The 22,009-nt window shown below is 46.9% G+C and overlaps 1 protein-coding gene across 2 annotated transcripts in view; it reads left to right on the plus strand.

The window, feature by feature from the left end:
- Positions 1–21,122, plus strand: part of SLC14A2 (solute carrier family 14 member 2) — a 65,375-nt gene extending 44,253 nt beyond the window's left edge. The window contains exons 11-22 of one of the 2 annotated variants that reach the window (XM_068993570.1): positions 57–63; positions 1,560–1,567; positions 3,541–3,632; positions 5,638–5,720; positions 6,759–6,918; positions 7,568–7,757; positions 8,071–8,199; positions 9,070–9,262; positions 12,119–12,266; positions 12,894–13,028; positions 14,083–14,132; positions 20,922–21,122. In XM_068993570.1, coding sequence (XP_068849671.1) covers positions 57–63; positions 1,560–1,567; positions 3,541–3,632; positions 5,638–5,720; positions 6,759–6,918; positions 7,568–7,757; positions 8,071–8,199; positions 9,070–9,262; positions 12,119–12,266; positions 12,894–13,028; positions 14,083–14,132; positions 20,922–21,122 — 1,396 coding nt within the window. Of the gene's footprint in view, positions 1–56; positions 64–1,559; positions 1,568–3,509; positions 3,633–5,637; positions 5,721–6,758; positions 6,919–7,567; positions 7,758–8,070; positions 8,200–9,069; positions 9,263–12,118; positions 12,267–12,893; positions 13,029–14,082; positions 14,133–20,921 lie in introns of both variants that reach the window. The other variant, XM_068993571.1, reaches the window with a different exon arrangement.
- Positions 21,123–22,009: the final 887 nt, after the last annotated feature.

The raw sequence follows: 22,009 nt of genomic DNA on the forward strand, positions 1-22,009 counted from the left end.
TCTTGGGCTTTAGAACACCCAGGCCCCCACCTTCCAAGCAGCTTGGCGGTTTTCAGCCACGGGGTATAACCTCTTGCTAACCAAAACAAATCACATGGAGCAAAATCTCGGTCTTCAGAGGCCTGTTTCATTCTCTCTCACTAACTGTGTTCTTCCATCCACTCATGAACGATTTCTGGGCCTCTGATTGGTTGGTCACAGGCGGCCCATCACTCAATCACATCTATAAACTCCCTTTCTTCTCTCCAGGCAGTGCTGGAAACAGTCAGCTCTTGCCCATCAGTTTCCGCATCCCTACACAGCTCAGCCATCACCATCGTGAACCTGTGTAAGACTCTCACTTTCAATATTTACCAAGCATTTAACATCTACAGTGAGATATATTATTTCTTTTATAGTTCATACCCTGAAATGGTGGTTCATACCCAGCCAATGGTGGTTCTTTATACCAGTCAGAAATTAAAATATCTAGGGTAATTATCCCTCATTAACATAGTCAACAAATACTTCTGAGTGCCTACAATATGCCAGGATCATGCTGGGTGCTGGAGGTGCCAAGAAAAACCACTGTAAGGGGAAAAAATGGGCTGTCAAGGATCCTGTGAGGGTGACAGACAGGAACACGAGGTAGGAGGGGGTGCTGGTATGTGTAAGCTGCCAGCCCTGGCCTGACATGAGGGCCCACTCTGCCCAGAGCACAAGCTATTCCAGGGACATGGCCTCCCCGAGGAGCCGGCTCCCTGATGTCAGCATTGCAAAGTAATTCTCCCCAGCATTTTGTGAGCATTAGTTTCATCTTTGTAACAACATGAGAATGAAAAAGCAGGTACCCTCCAAAGTACTTGTCATCATTCTGTTTAAGCTGGGTTTGCAAGGCCAGTCCTATAGGGTCTGTAGATCTCCTTCTGAGTACCGCCATGCTTGCAGTGGGGGAAACTGTCAATGAAATCTGATGACTTGCAAAATGCAGCGCAGAAATGAGTGATGCTGGCTCCTGGCCAGCACTCTCATTGTTTTCTTTTTTCCCCACCACACCAATGGAACATTTCTTTCTAGAGCATTTGATAGATGTGTTCATGATATCCTTGAAATTGCCTTTATCTGTTGTGAAAGTCCTGAGAATCTGTCCCAAAGGTAGTGGTAAATTGCTATCACCTCAGCTTTAAGTATTTCCACAGCCTCGGGAAATTTGTTATTTTATCTCCAGTCTTCCTTGTGGCATTTGTTCTCACCTGCCATCCTCATCTCTTGGCCAGCACATCTGGAAGAGCGGTCACCCTCCCTGGGGGGTCAGTCTGTGCCTGCACTCCCGTCCTGCCCACAGGAGACCAGAAGCAACACTGTATCAGACCACATTTGGAGCCATCTCCCCAATCACCCAAATAAGTACAGAACATGGGTTCAAGGAAAAGAAAGATACTCTCTGTTTTTGTTTTTGTGGCTGGGAGATCAGTTCTAGGAATGCATGGTAATATGGACCCTGACCTACTTTCCTGGATTCTGAGCAGGCAGCGCAGTCTACTGATAAGAACTGAAAGCAAAGGGCCAGGGCAGGAAAGGGGGGACAGTTTTTCTGTAGATCAGCAAACTGGGAGCCAGGAAACCTGGGTGCAACTCCCGGCTACGCCATAATTAATTACATGATCTGGGAGGGGTCGGGGGGCAGTAATGCAATTTCTCTGGACTTGGGAAGTAGACTGTGATTTTGAAGATCCATGCAATTCTGAGTCTCTGATGCTAAATAAGGTCAATATATTTCTCTATGCAGAGGGTGACTAGGGTGGCTGACACTTGGCATATGAGGGATGAAAAGCATTGGGCGGGCAGAGGTGCCCTTCCAGCCTGGCGGATGTGCCCTGTAGACTGGCTATGGAAGAATGCCCTGCTTTGTCAGATGATGCAATGATACCCTCTGGGTCCCCACCCTCCTGCACAGCACCTACCTGCAGAGGTGCCTTATTCACTTGTGTCTGATGTACCAGAGCTTCTCCAGCCTCTGAAGTTAAGGCTCCATGGTGACCCACAGGCAGGATGCTGAGTGAAATAGATTTTTCCCATCCCGAGCCTAGAGGAGAGGGGCGTGTTTGAAGTTCCATGTTTGAACTTTCAGTCTGAAACTATAGACAAACCCCTTTCCTTGCTCATACATGTGCCCCATGCTCTGGTTGGTGATGCTATATTCTCAGCTTTGCTGAGCTCTTTCTACATGAGCAACGTGATCTAGACCAGTTTTCTCAAACTTTCATTTGCACGCAAGTCAGTTGGAGATCTTGTTTAAAAAAACAAACTTATTCCCGTTCAGTGGGTCTGAGATGGGACCTGAGAGTCTGCATTTCTAACAAGCACCCTTGGATGTCCGTGAAGCCAGTCCACAAAGCTGACGCTGTGCAGCAAAGATGCAGAGGAAAGAACTGAGGGCTGAGGGCCATGTGACTCACTGTAGAGTGGTTCAGAAATCACCAGAGCCTAAGTTTTCCATCTTTCGGAGATAACAATGCCCCAAAGTATCCAAATGGAAAGACAGCTCAAGAGCTCTCCACTATTCCAGGTAGCCATTTGATCAGCTAACTCCAGAGTTCACTGGAACCACAAGCAGAAAGTCCCAAAACTGCATACCTTGGGGACCACCAAGTACCCAAATTAATCAGCGTGGGGCATGCTTCATAACAAGCCATCAGGTGATCTGATGCTGTCAATTCTCAGACCCCACTTTGAGAAACGCTGCCCAGGTGATAAGTTACTCTATTTTCACTGCGGGTTTCTGGTAGCTGAACACAGCTCCAGGACTCTTACCTCCCACAGAGCAAACCAATGTGCCCAGAAAGCACCCGGGGAATCTTGTTGGACTGTAGATTCTGATTTCATCAGTCTGGGTGGAAGCTCAGGTTCTGCATTTTTAACAAGCTCCCAGAGAAGGCTGATGGCACTGGTCCGGGGACCACACTTTGAGTAGCAAGACTCTAGATGAGAGGTTCTCAGCTCCAACTGCACATTAGGGTCATCTTTTAAACACCATTGACTTTAAAATTCTGACTTTTAAAATTGGTCTGGGATGGGAGTCAGACATATTTTAAGCACTCAGGTGCCTCTTATGTGCAGGGAGCACTGAGGACCCTCCCCCACACACACTCTCTCTGCAGCAGATGGAGACCAGGGCACTGGCTGAAGGACGGGAATGGGCAGTGGCCTAAGGTCCATCATTCACACCAGTCTGAAGCCCAGTGAAGGAGGCTTAGAGCAGTGCCTTCCTGGGGGAACAAGGCAGGCTGGCCTATCCGTATCCTGACACTGCCAGGTATCTCTGATGTGGCTTCTGTGAGTAAAGGAAGTGGAAGTTTTAGCAGGAAGAGTGGGAAAGAGGGCTTTTTCCGTAGACACTAATGCAATCACTACTGCCGGTCGGACTGCACTGCTCCTCCCGCTCTGCATGAATTTCCCAGCACTCTCTGCTTGCCTCTAGGGGTGGACCAGGGTGGGACACTGACCTGTCTCGTTTTGCCCCTGGCTAGGCAACACTGAGGCAGAGCCACCCTCGACGAGCCCCAAGGCGGATGAGGGCTCGGAGGCCGTGCTCCCCAAGCCCAGGAACGTGTTCCATATCGAGTGGTCGTCCATCCACAGAAGGAGCAAAGGTGCGTGCTCCCCCCATGGCTCCCAGGGGGCCTTGACCTTTCCATTTCTAAAATGGGAACCCTGGCATCACCTCTGTCACAGGCAGTAGGGAAATCCGTGAGGGTGAGGTTCATCCTTGTCATCCCCCAACCTCTGACTTCAGCCATGGGTCTCAGAGTCTCAGCAAAAAATGGGGAGACCAGAACTGAGACAGGCTTTGTCAGTCTTGGCCAGGAGGGTTGCAAACTTGATGGCACATTGGAACCACCCACATCCCATGCCCAGAAACGCTACTCTAGTTCATCTGGGAGGCAGCCGAGGTGGCAGAAGAAGCTTGAACAGCTCTCCGTAAGGCAGTTGCCTGGTAGCCTGATGGTTAGGATTTGGTGCTTCCACTGCAGTGGCCTAGGTTCAGTCCATGGTTGGAAAACTGGTCTGCAGGCCATCAGCAGGTATAGCCAAAATACAAGAAAATAAATTAAAATTAAATAAAACATCACATTTAAAGTGACCAAAAAAGCCCTGCAAATCACAACCACAATGTGGTCACGATGGTCACGCTGCTAGAGATAAAAAGTTCTCTCCTACAGCTGTAAGAGGAGGGGCTCCCAAAGGCCAAGAGGAGGTCCAGAGGGCAGGCAAACAGTCAGGGAAGCCAGAAACCTGGATGCTGGGGGCGGGGGGCAGGTTGGGGCAAACAGGGAGGAGGCAAGCGAGGGATAGGAGGGTCTTCAATCAGATGCAAGGTGGGAGCAGTCTCATGAAGGCCTAATTGTGCCCCCCAGAGAGGACCCCTTTGGGCCAGAAGTTTGACAGAGCCCCCAGGGCATCCCAAGGAAGAGAGCATAGTTTGCTTCCAAAAGTTAACACTCTCCCTACAAACATCTTCTTAGGATGGTGCTGGAGGGCTGCGGTAAGGGAGGGCCTGGCAGAGAGCCATGCACTGCAGAGACTGGGAGAAGGGTTAGTAGGAGCTGCTGAAGAGCTGGCGTTTCAGACAGAAGCAGAGAATCTCTCAGGATATCACACACACTGGCCTCAGAGTCTAGAGTATCCTCTTTGCTTCCTGCTCTTCCTTTCAAACTCCCTTAATTTGTTTCTCCCACGTAGTGTAACTTTCCAACCACCACACTGGTATTTGCAGTTCCTGCTCCTTCAAACGAGGGGTCACAGGGCCATTGGTGCATCTCTTCTAGTGTCTAAGTGCCCTGAAATCTCGTTAATGCGGACTGAATGGCCGATTGTGTAAAGATTCTCGGCACCTAGAGCTCAGACTGCCATTCTCACACTTGACCACAAGAGGACACCAGAGCATCAACAGCAAAACTTCCAAAGGCCTTTCATGATACCGAAACACATCTGACATTCCTCATCTTTACAAATAGATTATCTCATAATAATGAAAACAAATGAGTTTTCTAGAATAACAAGGACATGCCAAAATCTGTTTTGAGTTAACAACATGGGTATCCCTTGTCTTAATCCAACCAGCCACTGCTGCTTAAATATCTAAAATTCTGAGACATGATCCTAAAAAGACCAAAACAACTTAGGTCATCCAGCTGGGAAGAGTTGTAGTAAAATTTGAACACAGACCTTGGATGGTTTGGGCAGCTTAATGCTTTATGAGCAACAATACCTTATAAATACCAGTCTTTGTGTCACGTAGGGAAAGAACCCTGGCTTCAGGGCTCACGAGTAGCTCTGTTTGCTTACCTACAAAACACAGGAGTTGAGTAAAATCAGAGCCTCTTTACTAAAAGTCAGCCGAGCCTCTGAATCCCCTAAATTCCTGTAAAATGTCCTGTTTACATCAAGATGTGCATTTTTTTTCCTCCAAAGAGCTTGCCCATGGGTGTTTGCAGTAGCAGAGGAGGGGGCCTTCCTGTACAAGGAGACAAGCCCAGGCCATCCTCAGTGGGCCAGGAAGTGCTGAGCATTCCAACTTAAGCCTGGCAGGAAACTTGCCACAAAGGTGCCAGGGTAGAGGTCCTAACTGATGGTACTCTCTCCTTCCGACTCCAGTGTTTGGTAAAGGTGAGCAGCAGGAGAGGCACCCCAAAGTCCCTTCTCCCCGCCTATACCGGAAGCCCACAGTCGAGTTGCTGGTGAGTACAGAGTGGCCTGAATCAGGGGTGGCACCCGCATCCCAGTGCTTGCCGCAGAGTTGAAAAACCAGGCTCGGAAAAGATATCTTCTGGATGTCTTTTCTTGAATTCATATTTCCAGAAACATAATCATGTGGATAAAGATGTCTATTTTTCCGTTTACTTGATAAAATTTGCTGCTTCTTTTATTGGATTATGTTGTGTTTGTCCTTCTGGATCCAGCATTCAGGTATTTAGGAAATAAGTTGGTGCTAATTTTCAAAACAGAATCTCTACTTGTTTAATTTTATGGATAGTTAAATTTTAAAGCCTAGACATATTGAAGTTTGGGGAGGTGCTGCAAAGAGTGTGGTATACTAGAAGTAATATTTTTTAAAAAAAATAATCTAAAAATTTGTGGGTAAATCCAAATTATATCGTTTGACCTTGACCTTTATAAGTGAGAACCTAACCTCTCTATCCACACCTGAGACCTCATCCACAGAATGAGGCTAAAGCTAGTGTCTTATTACACTACAGTCATGGGGGATTGGTTCCAAGATCCCTGAAGGGTACCAAAATCTGTGGATGTTCAAGTCTTTTACATAAAATGGCATAGTATTAATATTTGCATATAACCTATGCACATCCTCTGATACATTTTAATTCATCACTAGATTACTTATAATACTTAATATTAATACAATGAAAATGCTGTGTAAACAGCTGTAAATACAATGTAAATGATACATATTAATAAAAAGTTGCCAGTGTGCAGCAAATTCAAGTTTTCCTTTTTGGAACTTTCTGGAAATTTTTTTCAAATATTTTTAATCCACAGTTAATTGAATTTGTAAATGATACAGATGTCGACGGTACAAGGTTGTTGCCTATATTAAATGAAGTAACGTGTCAAACGAAACAAAAGATAATCTAGTCTACAGAAACAAAGATGCTTAAATAGCAATTTCACTAAATATCAAATGCAAATCTTAGCTTGCCCCCTGTGTGAAAAGCTCAGAATGTGGGGCTTCCTGCCCGTCTCTTGTCCCTGGACAGCCTCTGGAGACCATGGAGGACAGCTCCGAGATAAAGGTGGAAACGGGCATCTCCAAGACTTCCTGGATTCGGAGCTCCCTGGCTGCTATTGGGAAGAGGGTCCGCAAAGCCCTGGGTTACATCACTGGAGAGATGAAGGAGTGTGGAGAGGGTCTTAAAGGTAAATGCTCCACGAGAGCAGCCCCTGCTCCCACCCCTGAAAATGTCCCCTCTGGCCGTCCTCTAGGAAACACGCTGCTCAGATCTCTGTAGATGAAATGGAGTCCTGTTTCCATGGATAGGAGTTTCCCTGTTACAACAGGCATATGGAATCGCAGAATGTCAATGCCAACACCGGTAGATGTGCAAGCTCTCACCTCTGAACATAACAGTCATGCTCTTGCCAATACCCCCTCAGAATGTCACTTTTTAGTACTGGAATTCTAGAGCCAGCTTACTAGGAAAATGCCCACCTAGAAATGGCTTATGGGAGAGCTGTGTCTACCCTTCTGACAGGTTCCCATCAGCAGTCTCCCAGAGCTCAGGCCAGAGGCTTGGTGCCTGGATCCGTCCTCCTGAAAACTCAGGCCATTCTCCAGGGTACCCACTGCTTGAACAACAACCTACAGACCCGAGCCAGCTCGAGATGGGGTGAAGGGTTTTCTGGGCAGCCAGATGCTCTCGGGTTCTTTCCTTACCTCGCTCTGTGGCAGGTGACAGCAGGGGGCTGAACCCACCTTGGATGCCAGCTTCTCTCACCCTCTCACCTGCTGGGGCCTCGCCTGGCACAACTGAGCCTTGACTGACTCCCTGACCCATTCCATTTTCAGACAAATCCCCGGTGTTCCAGTTCCTCGACTGGGTGCTCCGGGGCACGTCCCAGGTGATGTTTGTGAACAACCCCCTCAGCGGCACCCTCATCGTCCTCGGCCTCTTCATCCAGAACCCCTGGTGGGCCATCTCAGGCTGCCTGGGCACCGTAGTGTCCACCCTGACAGCCCTCATCCTGAGTCAGGACAAGTGAGTCCCAGGAAACCCAGGGTCCCGGCATGAGACCAGAGGTAGCTCCCTGAGGGGACCCTCCACCAGCTTCCCATCCTCACTGCTTGGCTCACGGCTCAGAAACTCCTCAGACAAGGTCACTCATAACTAAAACAACCATCCCCTGGTTACAAAACTGCACGTTGTCCAGGGGACGGTGAAGAGTTGATGATCGGAAAGTGTGTGTGGTGAGGCTCCAGCTGAGAAAAGCCTGGCTCAGGAGGATAATCGGGGGGCCATGCCCTGCTTTAGGCTGCAGGGGACCCCCCCTTCAGTAGCCCTCCCCCCCTAGGTCCGCCATTGCAGCTGGACTTCACGGCTATAACGGGGTGCTGGTGGGGCTGCTGATGGCCGTGTTCTCAGACAAAGGCGACTACTTCTGGTGGCTTCTACTCCCGGTCATCGTGATGTCCATGACTTGGTAAGTTTGTTTCTGAGGCTGTGGGTGCAGATAAAGGGCTTCCCACCTTTCTACCTAACTCTGTGACCATCTAAACAGGAGTTCAAAGCAGCATTTCCTTAGAAATATCATCACATCAGAAATACCGTCTAAAAGTAATTACTGACACTGCACAGCGATAGCACCTCTGTGCTGCGTGTTGTCCAGGGGACAGTGAGGGGTTTCATTAGCTATGTCCCTTTACTCTTCTTTTTTGAGATCTGAAAGAGCCCCTGGCCCTACCCAACCAGAGCACAGGGAAGGGAGCTGAGGTCCACAGAGGGTTTAGAGCCATGGGGTCCTGTCACTCTCCAGAAAACTTCTCATCCCTCCTCCCCAGTGCTGCCCTGTCCTCGGACCCCATGCCCCAACCAGGACAACCTCCCAGGGAGGACTGCAGGCCCAGGCACTGCCCAGAGCCCTCAGGGGGCCAGACCCCAGCTCCTCCCTCCCCTGCAGAAACCAAAGGTTACTCCTGCCAGGATCGCCCTCAGCTCCTCCGCAAACATTTGTTGAATGCATGAATGGGTTTCCCCTTCGCTGGTCTGTTCTCTCTGCTCACCCTTCCAGAGGGAGGCCTAAGGCCCTTCAAGGAAGTTCTGTGACTCCCTTGCCTTAGGACTCTCTCCAAAAGACCTGCTTCTGAAGCTGAATCTGGGCACCCGCCCTGTTGCTGTGTGGGGCAGAGGAAGGAGGCCCAGGAAGGGGGCTGCCCAGAGCCAGTCAGGCTGGGAGAGGGAGCCAACCAGCTGTTTTTCCCCAAGAAGGCTCAGGGAGCCCGCTTGTCCCACTCAGTCTAGCGCCAGGGCCAGAGGACATCATGAACAGCATTTCCTGTGCTTCTGCCGTCAGCCCCATCCTCTCCAGTGCCCTGGGCACCATCTTCAGCAAGTGGGACCTCCCAGTCTTCACACTGCCCTTCAACATCGCCGTGACCCTGTACCTGGCGGCCACGGGCCACTACAACCTCTTCTTCCCCGCGACGCTGCTGCAGCCGGTCTCCTCCGTGCCCAACATCACCTGGTCAGAGATCCAAGTGCCGTTGGTAGGTATTGTGGAAGGTGGAAAGGCAGCGCCTACCCACACTCAGTGTTAAAGTGGCATTTAGTTAATTTGCATGTCAGAAACATCCAGTTATATTAATACCTATTACCAATTATTCAGTGCAAGGCACTCTACCTACAACATCACATTAGCCACCAGCTTTTGCTTTTCTCTTTTTAAGAGCTAAAAGGGCCATTTCTGGCCCTACTCTGTCCTGTCAGAGCCTGAGAGAGAGACCAAGGCCGGGTTAAGAGACTGCCTGAGGTCATGCAGCTAATGAGTGAGGGGTAAAGTCAAAAGAAGCCTCCTGACTTCTAGATTTGGGTTCTTTTATCTTTTTTTGTTGTTTTGTTTTTGAGCCTTTTTGAGCCTTTACTCCAGTTCAATCCAAGCTACGTCGTGTTTTTCTTCTCATTCAATATCTTTGAATCATTGATGACATGCACACCACACTGCCGTCTGTTGGCTGGAGAAGTCTCTGCTCCAGGCTGGGGAGCGGGTTCCCCTTGCTCTCTGGGGCATCACCGACTTTAAAGCACAGGTGTTCCTCCACTAAGAAACATCTAACAGAGCTTTTTAAGCTTTTGGTAAGCATTCTGTATATAATGCTGGCCTCTGGAAGTCTGCCAAGATAGATTGAGGAAAAAAAAAAAAACTACACTAAAAGCTTTAAGGCAGCCTGGAGAAACGTGCCCATCAGCCTTCTTTCTTAAACTGGGCACATTTTCTCTGAGGTCCTCTACTCTGTTACACTAAATGACTCTGCGGACTAGCGCTCACTCTGAAATTTGTTATTAGCAGTCTATCATCTAACCACAAAGCCACTTGGGCTTGTTGAAGGGACTTTGTGTCAGAAATAATGGTGCCAAGTTTCTCTGACAGTTCATGGAGACAGCAGGATGGCATGGAAGAAAGAGCCCTGCATTTGCCCAAGACGTATTACCTAGGAAGAGACATGTTCACGTTAGCCCCATGCTTGTTGATGTTCGTGTGTGTGTGTATGTGTGTGTGTGTGTGTGTGTACGCGTGTGTACGTTCGTGAGCCAAAGGTGAGAAACGGGCCATGTTGGCAGTTCAGACCCTCACACTTTCCTTTCACAATATTCACCCAATCAGTATCTTTTCAAGTCAAAACAGCTCTAACTGGCATGGCTAAGGGGGATGATGGTAGAAAGGGAAAGTCTGAGATACTTTGCAAACTCCAAACCACAGTTTCCATAGAAAAGATAACTAGGAATTTTGTGGGAAAAAAAATTAAATGGAAAATATTGTACAAATACTTTGGAACCCCCAAAGTTCCAGGAAAGACAAATTCAATGCTTGGTGATTATTCTTTGAGAAATGCTCTTCTGGCTAATTTTGAATGTATTATGATGATGGTGAGAATGTCTTGTCATTTTGACAGTCATCATTAGAGCTTCGAGTTTGGGGAAACAGTGGTCGATGTTAGAGAGAGGGAAGGATTTTGAGCCTCTGCAAGCTCCCCTGCTCTTTGGTGATGGGAGAGCCTGCTGGAGGCTGCGGCTGGCTGGGGACCAGATAGCCCAGCCACTGCCTCTGTCCAGAACTCTGCCTGGCCCGCTGTCCCCTGCATAGCAATGTCCAAGTCCTGTCCTGTTCTCTGTCCTAGGTTAAGGGGGGACTGAGCCCAGAGGGTTCCCCGCTAGAATCCTATCTGGATGTGGGGTGAGGGCCCTACCGCCACAAGACCTCCCTCCTCAGCACCCCAGGAGGAGGCCTCAGAGGACATGGGAAGACCTGTTTCACCAAGAAATATAAACAAGGGGAGGATGAACCCAGTGCCCCCCAGCAGGCCTGGAGCCCCTCCCACGTTTTCCTAGCTCAAGTCCCTCTGGCCAAGCTTCGAAACACAGACCCAATCTCAGCCACTGCGGAAGCTTATGTGCCCAGGATCTTTTCCCAAACTTCAGGGCACGTGTGCAAGTGCCCACAAGATACTGGACTCTGGACATCCTTTCTCATTCATAGACACTCACTGAGACACACGGAAGCTTGACACGTCGGGGCCCTCCCCCATCAGCCACCACGTGATGGCTTTACCACCAAAACCTGCACATGCCAGGGCACCACCTGCCCAGGGGCTCCTCTGTGGATACAGGTCTAGCTGCTCATCCAGACGACCACACCAATATGACCACGGCCCAGACATGCTGTTCTTGAAAACACAAGGAACCATCTTCCCATATAATATCTGGCCTTCTAGGCATGTTTTTAGCTAAAAAAAAAAAAAAAAGCAAACAGATGTTACAAGAGTTTTTCAATCCCAACTCTGATTAGCCATCTAGTAATTTTCTAATGAACAACACCCTGATTTTTTTCTAAACCCAAGTCCAGTTGCTCATCACTCAAAAGCCAATTCTCAAGAGACAAGCATTGGTAGGAAAGGAAATTTTGCTTTATTTCGGAGTCCTTTTAAAGGAGAGTTTCAGCCTTGTAGGGCTTGCCAGGTAGTGCAGCAGTAAAGAATATACCTGCCAGTGAAGGAGACCCAAGAGACATGGGTGTGATCCTCAGGTTTGGGAAGATCCCCTGGTGTAAGAAACGGCAGCTCACTCCAGTATTCTTGCCTGGAAAATTCCATGGACAGAGGAGCCTGGGAGTTTAGTGCCTTACACTCATGCTTCTAAATAAAGAAAACAACATTTTAACCCTTTACTGTTCTTATAACTCAAGATTAAAACAATAAATCTTGTATTCCTTGTAGAGTGAAATTATTTGAAAATATCTTGGAACACTGTTGCAAAATGTTAGTATGGAGGGTTTGGCACCAAATATTTTCCTGTTCAAGTTGTCTCTTTTGCCTTCGTAACTGCATGTGATCCTGTTGGACCTGCAGCTTTTGAGAGCCATCCCTGTTGGAATCGGCCAAGTGTACGGCTGCGATAACCCCTGGACTGGAGGCATTTTCCTCATAGCTTTGTTCATATCATCGCCTCTTATTTGCTTGCACGCTGCAATTGGATCCGCCATTGGGATGTTAGCAGGTTAGTGTCATTATTAATTAACTTAATTAATGGGCCTTATGAATGGGCCCCTTATTAATGGGCTGCAAGAATGTTGTGCCTGGGGCCAGCTCCAAAGAAAATGCTGACGTGTGTCTTCTTGCTCCACCTGCTTATTTCTGTAAACTCTCTTCCTTCCACATCACCTGGTCTTAGCATTTTGAGTGCTGCATCTTCCTGCTTCGCTGAGCAAACCCCATCCTCGAGAAAAGCTCTGGTCACTTACACCTCTGGATAAACTAAAAGCTTGGGAGGAGCTTGTTCCAGGCGTGTTTATATTGTAAGTCTTATCTCTAATCATGATAAGAAGCTTGTTCTCCAGGAGAACATTCAGGTTGATACCTTAATCCTCCTTCTTCTGGCACTGCTCAATCAAACTTCAGATCATTACTCAAAAGAGTCTCATACCCATCCCAGCTGAACCACTGATATGCATGTGACTCTAAAGCCATTTGTCTCCTTTAGATGTTTTCCCACTGAATAGTCAGGAGTCCTTTTCATAAATACTCCGGGGGCACTGATAACTGTCTGAGTTGAAGACGATGGGGGACTTCAGGGCAGGTGGGCCCACTCGACCCCACACAGCACTCAGCCTGTCTTCTCCCTCAGCTCTCACTCTCGCGACGCCCTTTGACTCCATCTACTTCGGACTGTGTGGCTTCAACAGCTCGCTGGCCTGCATCGCCATAGGAGGCATGTTCTACGTCATCACCTGGCAGACGCACCTCCTCGCCATCGCCTGCGGTGGGTACCGCCAGCAGAGTTCTCTATCCACCTCAAATGACACCAGCCTCTATGCCCACAGGGAAACCACCCTGCAAAACTTTTGCTGAGCCTCCAAAGATAAATGGGAGAATTTGTTTGCTTGATAAAGGGATTTTTATTTTAAATTATTTTGAATAGTCCTTTAGTGATTAGTACATTTAAAACTATTTTCACTGAATGCAAAGTGTTCAGCACACGAAGACAGAGTTTTTGACGGAGGTTGTTCATTTGTTGTCTGTGATTGCTGCTTTCCAGGCTGGTGATTGAAGCAACTCTTGTGTAAATTAATCCTTATATGGAGAGTTGGGTGATTTACATCAGATATAGCAGTTAACCTTAAACACCCAAACAATGACCATAGGACCTTCAAATAGTGCTTGTAGGTGTGTGGTCGGGGTATTCAGTGCCTCTCTAATAAAGGTTTGCTGTTGTTAATATCCTAGGAACCATTGGGATGTTTTTAGTGGAGAAATTGAGGGTTCAGAAGCAAATCCCAATTACTGTGGCCCATTTTCACAGACCCTGACCTCCCACCAGCTCTTGGGTCTCCCCAGTGGCAAGCCTGGCGATGCCCTCAAAAAGCAAAGCCCAGATGACAAGGCAGCAAGCATATTTGGTCTTCCTCAAGCTTACAGAATGCTGTTCCTCCCTGGAAACCCATATTATGTTAATAACTTGTGATGAAATATCCCAGCAGGGAGTTCTGGGATTCACACGCCTTGGCTGTATAGTAAAACGTTCATTTATGGTTTATGCTGCTAAATGTTTCTTTGCTAGAATGCAAGGTGGTAGGACCCAAGAGAACTGTAACAGCTAAATTCTGGTCCTTTTTAACAAAGTTCATCTGCTGTCTTAGTTATGCCGGCATTTGCGTGGAATTTAACACTTTTCAAAGCTGCCAAGCAATGGAAATGTAACTCAATTTTTTTTTTTTAACCCAAGAGATAGCATTTGTGGCATAAAATGTATGGGGAGAGAATGTATAAACTTGAGGCACTGCTGGTTTCCTGACAATTTCTTTGTTCTCTTGCAGCACTGTTTACAGCCTACCTGGGTACCGCCCTGGCTAACATGTTGTCCGTGGTGAGTCAACAGGGCTAAGGACATGCCTCACACCATCCCCCATGTTCTCTTGGCTCCCCAAGGCCCTCTTCCAAGAGCCCCTCCCCAATCCTTCCCTCTTGTCTCAAATCATTTGCATTGTGTAGATCCTCCACGTGGGTGGCTAGGATGATTATGCAGATCTATCAGATACGGGGGAAAAAATTAAGCCACCTCACCAGATTCTGCAATCCCTGCAAGACTACATCCGAAATACTGAAAAGGTAGATTCTTTATCCACTGAGCCATCAGGGAAGCTCTTCATTTCTTTCAATACGCGATCTTAAGGAGCAGTGACGCAACAAGAGACTGACCCAGACTTGCCCGTGGGTATCCAGGAGCCTCAGCAGAGGGGTGGGTCAGCGGTGGCCTGCTGCAACGCTGGGGACACTGAGTGCAGCAGTGCATGCATGGGACCTTTTGAAGGAGGTCACCATTATCTTCATGACCTCCACCATAGTTTGGCCTCAGGTCAAGCAACTGGGAGGGAACATAGCCCCACCCATCAACAGAAAATTGGATTAAAGATTTACTGAACATGGCCCCTCCCATTAGAACAAGACCCAGTTTCCCCTCAGTCAGTCTCTCCCATAAGAGGCTTATAAGCCTCTTATCCTTCTCCATCAGAGGGTAGACAATGTAAAACAAAATCACAGAAAACTAACCAATTCAGATCACAGAGGACCCCAGCCTTGTCTAACTCAATGAAACTATGAGCCATGTAAGGCCACCCAAGAAGGACAGGTCATGGTGGAAAGTTCTGACAAAATGTGGCCCACTGGAAAATGGAAACACAAACCACTTCAATATTCTTGCCTTGAGAACCCCACGAACAGTATGAAAAGGCAAAAAGACAGGATACTGAAAGAGGAACTCCCCAGGTTGGTAGGTGCCCAATATACTACTGGAGAAGAGTAGAGAAATAACTCTAGAAAGAATGAAGAGATGGAGCCAAAGCAAAAACAACACCCAGTTGTGGATGTGACTGGTGATGGAAGTCCAATGCTGTAAAGAACAATATTGCATAAGAACCTGGAACGTTAGGTCCATGAATCAAGGCAAATTGGAAGTGGTCAAAGAGGAGATGGCAAGAGTGAACATCAACTTTTTAGGAATCAGTGAACTAAAATGGACTGCAATGGGTGAATTCAACTCAGATAGCCATTATATCTACTACTGTGGCAAAAATCCCTTAGAAAAAATGGAGTAGCCATCATAGTCAACAAAAGAGTCTGAATTGCAGTTCTTGGATGAAATCTCAAAAACAACAGAATGATCTCTGTTCATTTCCATTCAACTGATGGTTTGAAGGCAAACCATTCAATTTCACAGTAATCCAAGCCTATACCATAACCAGTAATGCTGAAGAAGCTGAAGTTGAATGGTTCTATAAAGACCTACAAGATCTTCTAGAACTAACACCCCAAAAAACTGTCTTTTTCATATAGTGGACTGGAATGTAAAAGTAGGAAGTCAAGAGATACCTGGAGTAAACAGGCAAATTTGGCCTTGGAGTACAAAATGAAGCAGGTCAAAGGCTAACAGAGTTTTGCCAAGAGAACGCACTGGTCATAGCAAGCACGCTCTTCCAACAACACAAGAGAAGACTCTACACATGGACATCACCAGATGGTCAACACCGAAATCAGATTGATTATATTCTTTGCAGCCAAAGATGGAGAAGCTCTATACAGTCAGCAAAAACAAGACCAGGAGTTGACTGTGGCCCAGATCGTGAACTCTTTATTGCCAAATTCAGACTGAAATTGAAGAAAATAGGGAAAACCACTAGATCATTCAGGTATGACCTAAATCAAATCCCTTACAATTATACAGTGGAAGTGACAAATAAATTCAAGGGATTAGATCTAATAGAGTGCCTGAAGAACTATGGATGGAAGTTCATGACATTGTACAGGAGGCAGTGATCAAGACCATCACCAAGAAAAAGAAATGCAAAAAGGCAAAATAGTTGTCTGATGTGCCCTTACAAATAGCTGAGAAAAGAAAGATGCAAAAGGCAAAGGAGAAAAAAAAGATATATCCATTTGAATGTAAAGTTCCAAAGAATAGCAAGAAGAGATAAGAAAGCCTCCTCGGTGATCAATGCAAAGAAATAGAGGAAAACAATAAAATGGAAAAGACTAGAGAGCTCTTTAAGAAAATTAGAGATACCAAGGGAACATTTCAATTAAAGATGGGCTCGATAAAGGACAGAAATGGTATGTACCTTACAGAAGCAAAAGATACTAAGAAAAGATGGCAAGAATACACAGAAGAACTATACAAAAAAGATCTTCAGGACCCAGATAACCATGATGGTGTGACCACTCACCTAGAGCCAGACATCCTGGAATGCGAAGTCAAGTGGGCCTTAGGAAGCATCACTACGAACAAAGCTAGTGGAGGTGGTGGAATTCCAGTTAAGCTATTTCAAATCCTAAAAGATAATGCTGTGAAAGTGCTGCACTCAGTATTCCAGCAAATTTGGAAAACTCAGCAGTGGCCACAGGACTGGAAAAAGTCAGTTTTCACCCCAATCCCAAAGAAAGGCAATGGCAAAGAATGTTCAAACTACCACACAATTGCACTCATCTCACACAGTAGCAAAGTAATGCTAAAAATTCTCCAAGCCAGGCTTCACAATACGTGAACGATGAACTTCCAGATGTTCAAGCTGAATTTAGAAAAGGCAAAGGAACCAGAGATCAACTTGCCAACATCCGTTGGATCATCGATAAAGCAAGAGAGTTCCAGAAAAACATCTATTTCTGCTTAATTGACTATGCCAAAGCCTTTGACTGTGTAGATCACGATAAACTGTGAAAATTTCTTAAAGAAATGGGAATACCAGGCCACCTGACCTGCCTCTTGAGAAATCTGTATGTAGGTCAGGAAGTAACAGTTAGAATTGGACATGGAACAACAGACTGTTTCCAAATCAGGAAAGGAGTACGTCAAGGCTGTATATTACCACCCTGCTTATTTAACTTACATGCAGAGTATATCATGAGAAATGCTGGGCTGGATGAAGCACAAGCTGGAATCAAGATTGCCAGGAGAATATCAATAACCTTAGATATGCAGATGACACCACCCTTATGGCAGAAAGTGAAGAAGAACTAAAGAGTCTCTTGATGAAAGTGAATGAGGAGAGTGAAAAAGTTGGCTTAAAAATCAACATTCAGAAAACTAAGATCATGGCATTTGGTCCCATCACTTCATGGCAAATAGATAGGGAAACGGTGGAAACAGTCACAAACTTTATTGTTTGGGGCTAAAAACAAAATCACTACAGATAGTGACTGCAGCCAAGAAATTAAAAGATGCTTGCTCCTTGGAAGGAAAGTTATGACCAACCTAGACAGCTTATTAAAGAGCAGAGACATTACTTTGCTGACAAAGGTCTATCTAGTCAAAGCTATGGTTTTTCCAGTAGTCATGTATGGGTGTGAGAGTTGGACTATAAAGAAAGTTGAGCACCAAAGAATTGATGCTTTTCAACTGTGGTGTTGGAGAAGACTCTTGAGAGTCCCTTGGACTGAAAGGAGATCCAACTAGTCCATCCTAAAGGAAATCAGTCCTGAATATTCAATGGAAAGACTGATGCTGAAGCTGAAACTCCAATACTTTGGCCACCTGATGCGAAGAACTGACTCATTGGAAAAGACCCTGATGCTGGGAAAGACTGAAGGCAGAAGGAGAAGGGGACGACAGATGATGAGATGGTTGAATGGCACATCGACTGTGTGGACATGAGTTTGAGTAAGCTCCAGGAGTTGGAATGACAGGGAAGCCTGATGTGCTGCAGTCCATGGGGTCACAAACAGTCAGACACGACTGAGCGATTGAACTGAACTGAACTGAACTGTCTCAAATGACACTTTACTCAGCATCTACTAGATAGAAGGAGCCGGGCCTCAAAAGTGGAAATGTCCACATTAGTCCATCAGATCCTGTGGTCAGGGGGCAGGCAGGCCTCCTTAGAGGACAGTGTGAAGAGCATGATCTTATAAATCAGACATATTTTATAAGTTTCTTGTAAGTCAAGCTCTTCCACAATTAACTTTAAAACGTGATTATTTAATTTTTCCCCTATGTTTCTGGATCAACACCCAGTTAACTTGTGGGCCTGTGTACATCTTTGTTCATCCCACAGCAACTACTGGGTCTGGTGTCAGGAGGCAAGGTTTCTGCGATGACAGGGAGCCAAGTCCAAGAGAAGCCAGAGCTGGTGGTTGAGCACTTGCACAGCAGTCTGAGAACCTTTGTTTGTCTCAGCACAGATGTAGGTGGCCTGTGAAGTCCAGGGGAGCCATATGGCCAGCCCCAGCCCCATATACACAGGAGGGGCCCAGGCCCCATTGCAGAGCACACGGGGCTCAGCCTACAGTTGATGCCTCCCACTCCATAAGCATTGAAGGCTCATCACAGGTAACCAGGAAAAGTCCTGATGGTCCTACAGGTGAGGGTGGAGATGGGAATTTCACTAACATCTGTTTAAATCTCTCCTCCACCCTCAGTGACATTGGGTGGTTTGGACATAGCATAGGAAGGAAATTTTTAAGCAATAGAACTGAGCTTCCCTGATACCATCCTGTGTACCCTGCTGAATTAAGTCCCTTCTCTGGGCCCATCACATTTTGTGTGCATATCTGCTGTGACACTTGACATATGACATATAACATTTGACATATGACAGATGACACCGTGGCAAGTCTAGTACACACCAATCCTCCTCCACTTTCAGCCCCTGTGCCCCTTCAGAACAGGGGCCTGACTGTATTCCTATCTTTATCTCTAGTGCCTGTTACAGGCTCAGCTCATAGTAGGTGCTCAAGAAATGCAGAATGAATGAAACTCTAAGGTAGTGAGCCCCCGCCATGGGGTATATTAGAGCTGGGGCTGACTAGCCAATCTCCAGAAACAGGATGAAGCCTGGCATCTGAGTCTCCTGTCTGCTCCAGGCTTTTCCATCTCTTCTTGCCCCCATCCTTTCACCTAATTGTCCATCCAATAGCTATGTGTCCTTCCTCAGACCAGATACTGGAAATGATGCAAACAGGAGGCTTTGGCTCCTGACTGCTTGTGGTCAATGGCCCTTTCCTCTATGTCCAGAGAAGTTACAGGTTACACCACTCAATCTAGACATTTTTCGAAACAAAATCATGCTTACTTTCTGTGTGCATACTATGTGTAAGACACTGTGGCTGCCCACTCTCAGGGATACAAAAAATGCAGGCTATTAATTCACGCTGAAGGAATTCCCAGTCTCCTTGAGGAACAGGGTATAAAAGTGTTGAATGACATTTATGAGACTGTTCACGCCTCCACAGAGGAGAGCACTGAGGAGCTGCACAATTTTGCTTTCTAGTCAGCCTTGGCAGGTGCAGCCCCCAACTTCACAGGGCTGCCCTCTGCTGGACGACAGTGACCACAAATGAAGACCATTTATTGAGCGCTTAGTATGCACAAGGCACCAACTCTTTGAGTAGATAGCTTTATGCCTATTTTCTTATTGAGGAAATAGTTTTCAGAAAGAGGAAATGGCTCCCACAAAGGTGACTGGAGCTGAGATTTGGATCTGGGTCTGTGGAATTCCCAGCTCACATCCTTCCCACTGTAGGACTTGAAACACCCCCACACAGCCTTAGCAGGGCTTTGGAAAGACTCACAGAGTGGAAATCATCAGTCGCGGGTATTTCTTAAGGGTGATGTGAGTCTGTCATTGATCCTTAAGTCCCACCCAACAGGGCCATCTTTGAACATGCACACACACCTGGCCTCATTCCTCCAAAGGCATTCCCTCAGGTTTTTACTGCTTATGATAAAAGGGTGTGTAGAGGAGAAGGGGCATTGGTTTGATTTGCTTCATAGTTGGATTTTCAGGCTCTTTGCTAAAAAACTATTGAGGTCATCCTAAATGAAGAATGAAGAGGGGTATTTAAAAGCCTCCGAGCATTTTAAGGAATAAAAACCCGAGGAACATCAGGAGAGAGGCTGTTGGGGATGGGTGCACTCTTGAGGGAGGCTCAGCCCCTCTTGGTCTTAGCTCCCTGGGACTCAGAGGTGACATCTTTGCCTCTCTCCATATGTCTGCTCTGTCCCTCTGTCTCTCTGGAATGGGTTTCTTCTGCTGCACACAGGCCCCCAAATATCCACCCAGCACTGGCTGGCTCTCGAGTTTTTCCCGATCGAGAGCCTCTGAACACAGTCTCTGTGTCTCTTAGTTCAGACTCTCAAGAGGGAGATTTTAGCCCCAGATTGTCTGCCTAAGGGAAGCTGTATTTGGGCTATGTGTTTATCTCTAGTCCATGCAGACATGAACAAAGAGAAAAAGGTTTTGAACAACAACAAAATAAAAATGGCTGCCAATGCTGTTCCTTCAACAGGGGCTTGGAGAGGTGAGGAGAAGGTGAGGAATGGCCACAAGTCCTGTAGTCAGGAGGCAGAGCCTGGCCAGACACCCAAGAAAAGATGTGTCTTCTACACAGAGGCATGTTATAAGAGGGTTCTGGTAGGTTCTGCATTTTGAAGAATATGTGCTTGTCGGTGCAGACTCACACACACACACACACACACACACACACACACACACACACACCCCAGCACAATTTGATTTATATTGATCATGAATTAAGTACTATTGCAATCAATGCCCACAAAACCTCCCCTTTTGCATTCAGGACGGTGGCTGGTTGAGAAAGGCTGATGAAATGAGCACGGGCCTCTGATGTAACCAAGACTCCTCTTGTGTTCCCCTCCCCTCAGTTTGGATTGCCACCCTGCACCTGGCCCTTCTGCCTCTCCGCCCTCACCTTCCTGCTCCTGACGACCAACAACCCCGCCATCTACAAGCTCCCACTCAGCAGAGTCACCTACCCAGAGGCCAACCGCATCTACTCCCTATCCCAGGAGAAAAACAGAAGAGCACCGACCATCACAAAGTACCAGGCCTACGATGTCTCCTAAGTTGCCCTTTCCAATACATGTCCCTGTAAATTCAGCCTTTGGCAGGGTGTCCAGGTTCCCAAGCTGAAAGCCACTTAAGCTCTCCTTCTGTCTGTTCTGTGATTCTGCCCCCAAGCAAGCCTACACCCTAGTTATTCCCAAGCACAGGGAAATATGTGTGCAGTCACTATTCAGGAAGCTCTCTGTTCCAAGATGCACAATATTTGTCAATAATATGGTTACTTTCAACTTTATACCTATAGCTCACTCCATAAGAGCTCCCTTTGAGGAGAAGCCTCCCTCTTCTGCAAAATAAACCACATCCCTAAGGACAACTCACCAGGAAGGGGACAGAGATGGGTGACATTGTCATCAGTCATCTAGTGCAGTGATGTACAGTATCAGGAAATTAGCCAACAAGGCCAAGGGCGGATCTGCCTCCAGCTCTGTCACGAGTGAACTCCAACCACTCGAGTGGGTCCATCCCCCTTCTCAGCTCCAATCTCTTACTGGTTTCATGATGGAGAGGGGCCCTGCAGTCCCTTCCACCTCAGAAGTATTGATTCTTCTCTTTCCTTTAAACTGACAAATCAACATAACCAATAAATAATGACTTTAAGTTAAGTGAAAGATGAAAGGGCTACCAGGAGAAGAGACAGGACAATTTTAATGTTGTGTGGAGATTTATTCTCAAGTCATGCGATGTTCTGGAGGAGGAAATGGCAACCCACCCCAGTATTCTTGCCTGGAAAGTTTCATGGACAGAGAAGCCTAGAGGGCTACAGTCCACAGGGTTGCAAAGAGTTGGACACGACTGAGCGTCTGAGCACACAGGAACACATGTGATGTTCTCTGACTTGGGGTTATAGCCTAAGTTCACTGGAAATGACAACATGCCATCCTTTGCA

This window comes from Capricornis sumatraensis, chromosome 21 (assembly GCF_032405125.1).
Source record: "Capricornis sumatraensis isolate serow.1 chromosome 21, serow.2, whole genome shotgun sequence".
Taxonomy (NCBI): Eukaryota; Metazoa; Chordata; class Mammalia; order Artiodactyla; family Bovidae; genus Capricornis; species Capricornis sumatraensis.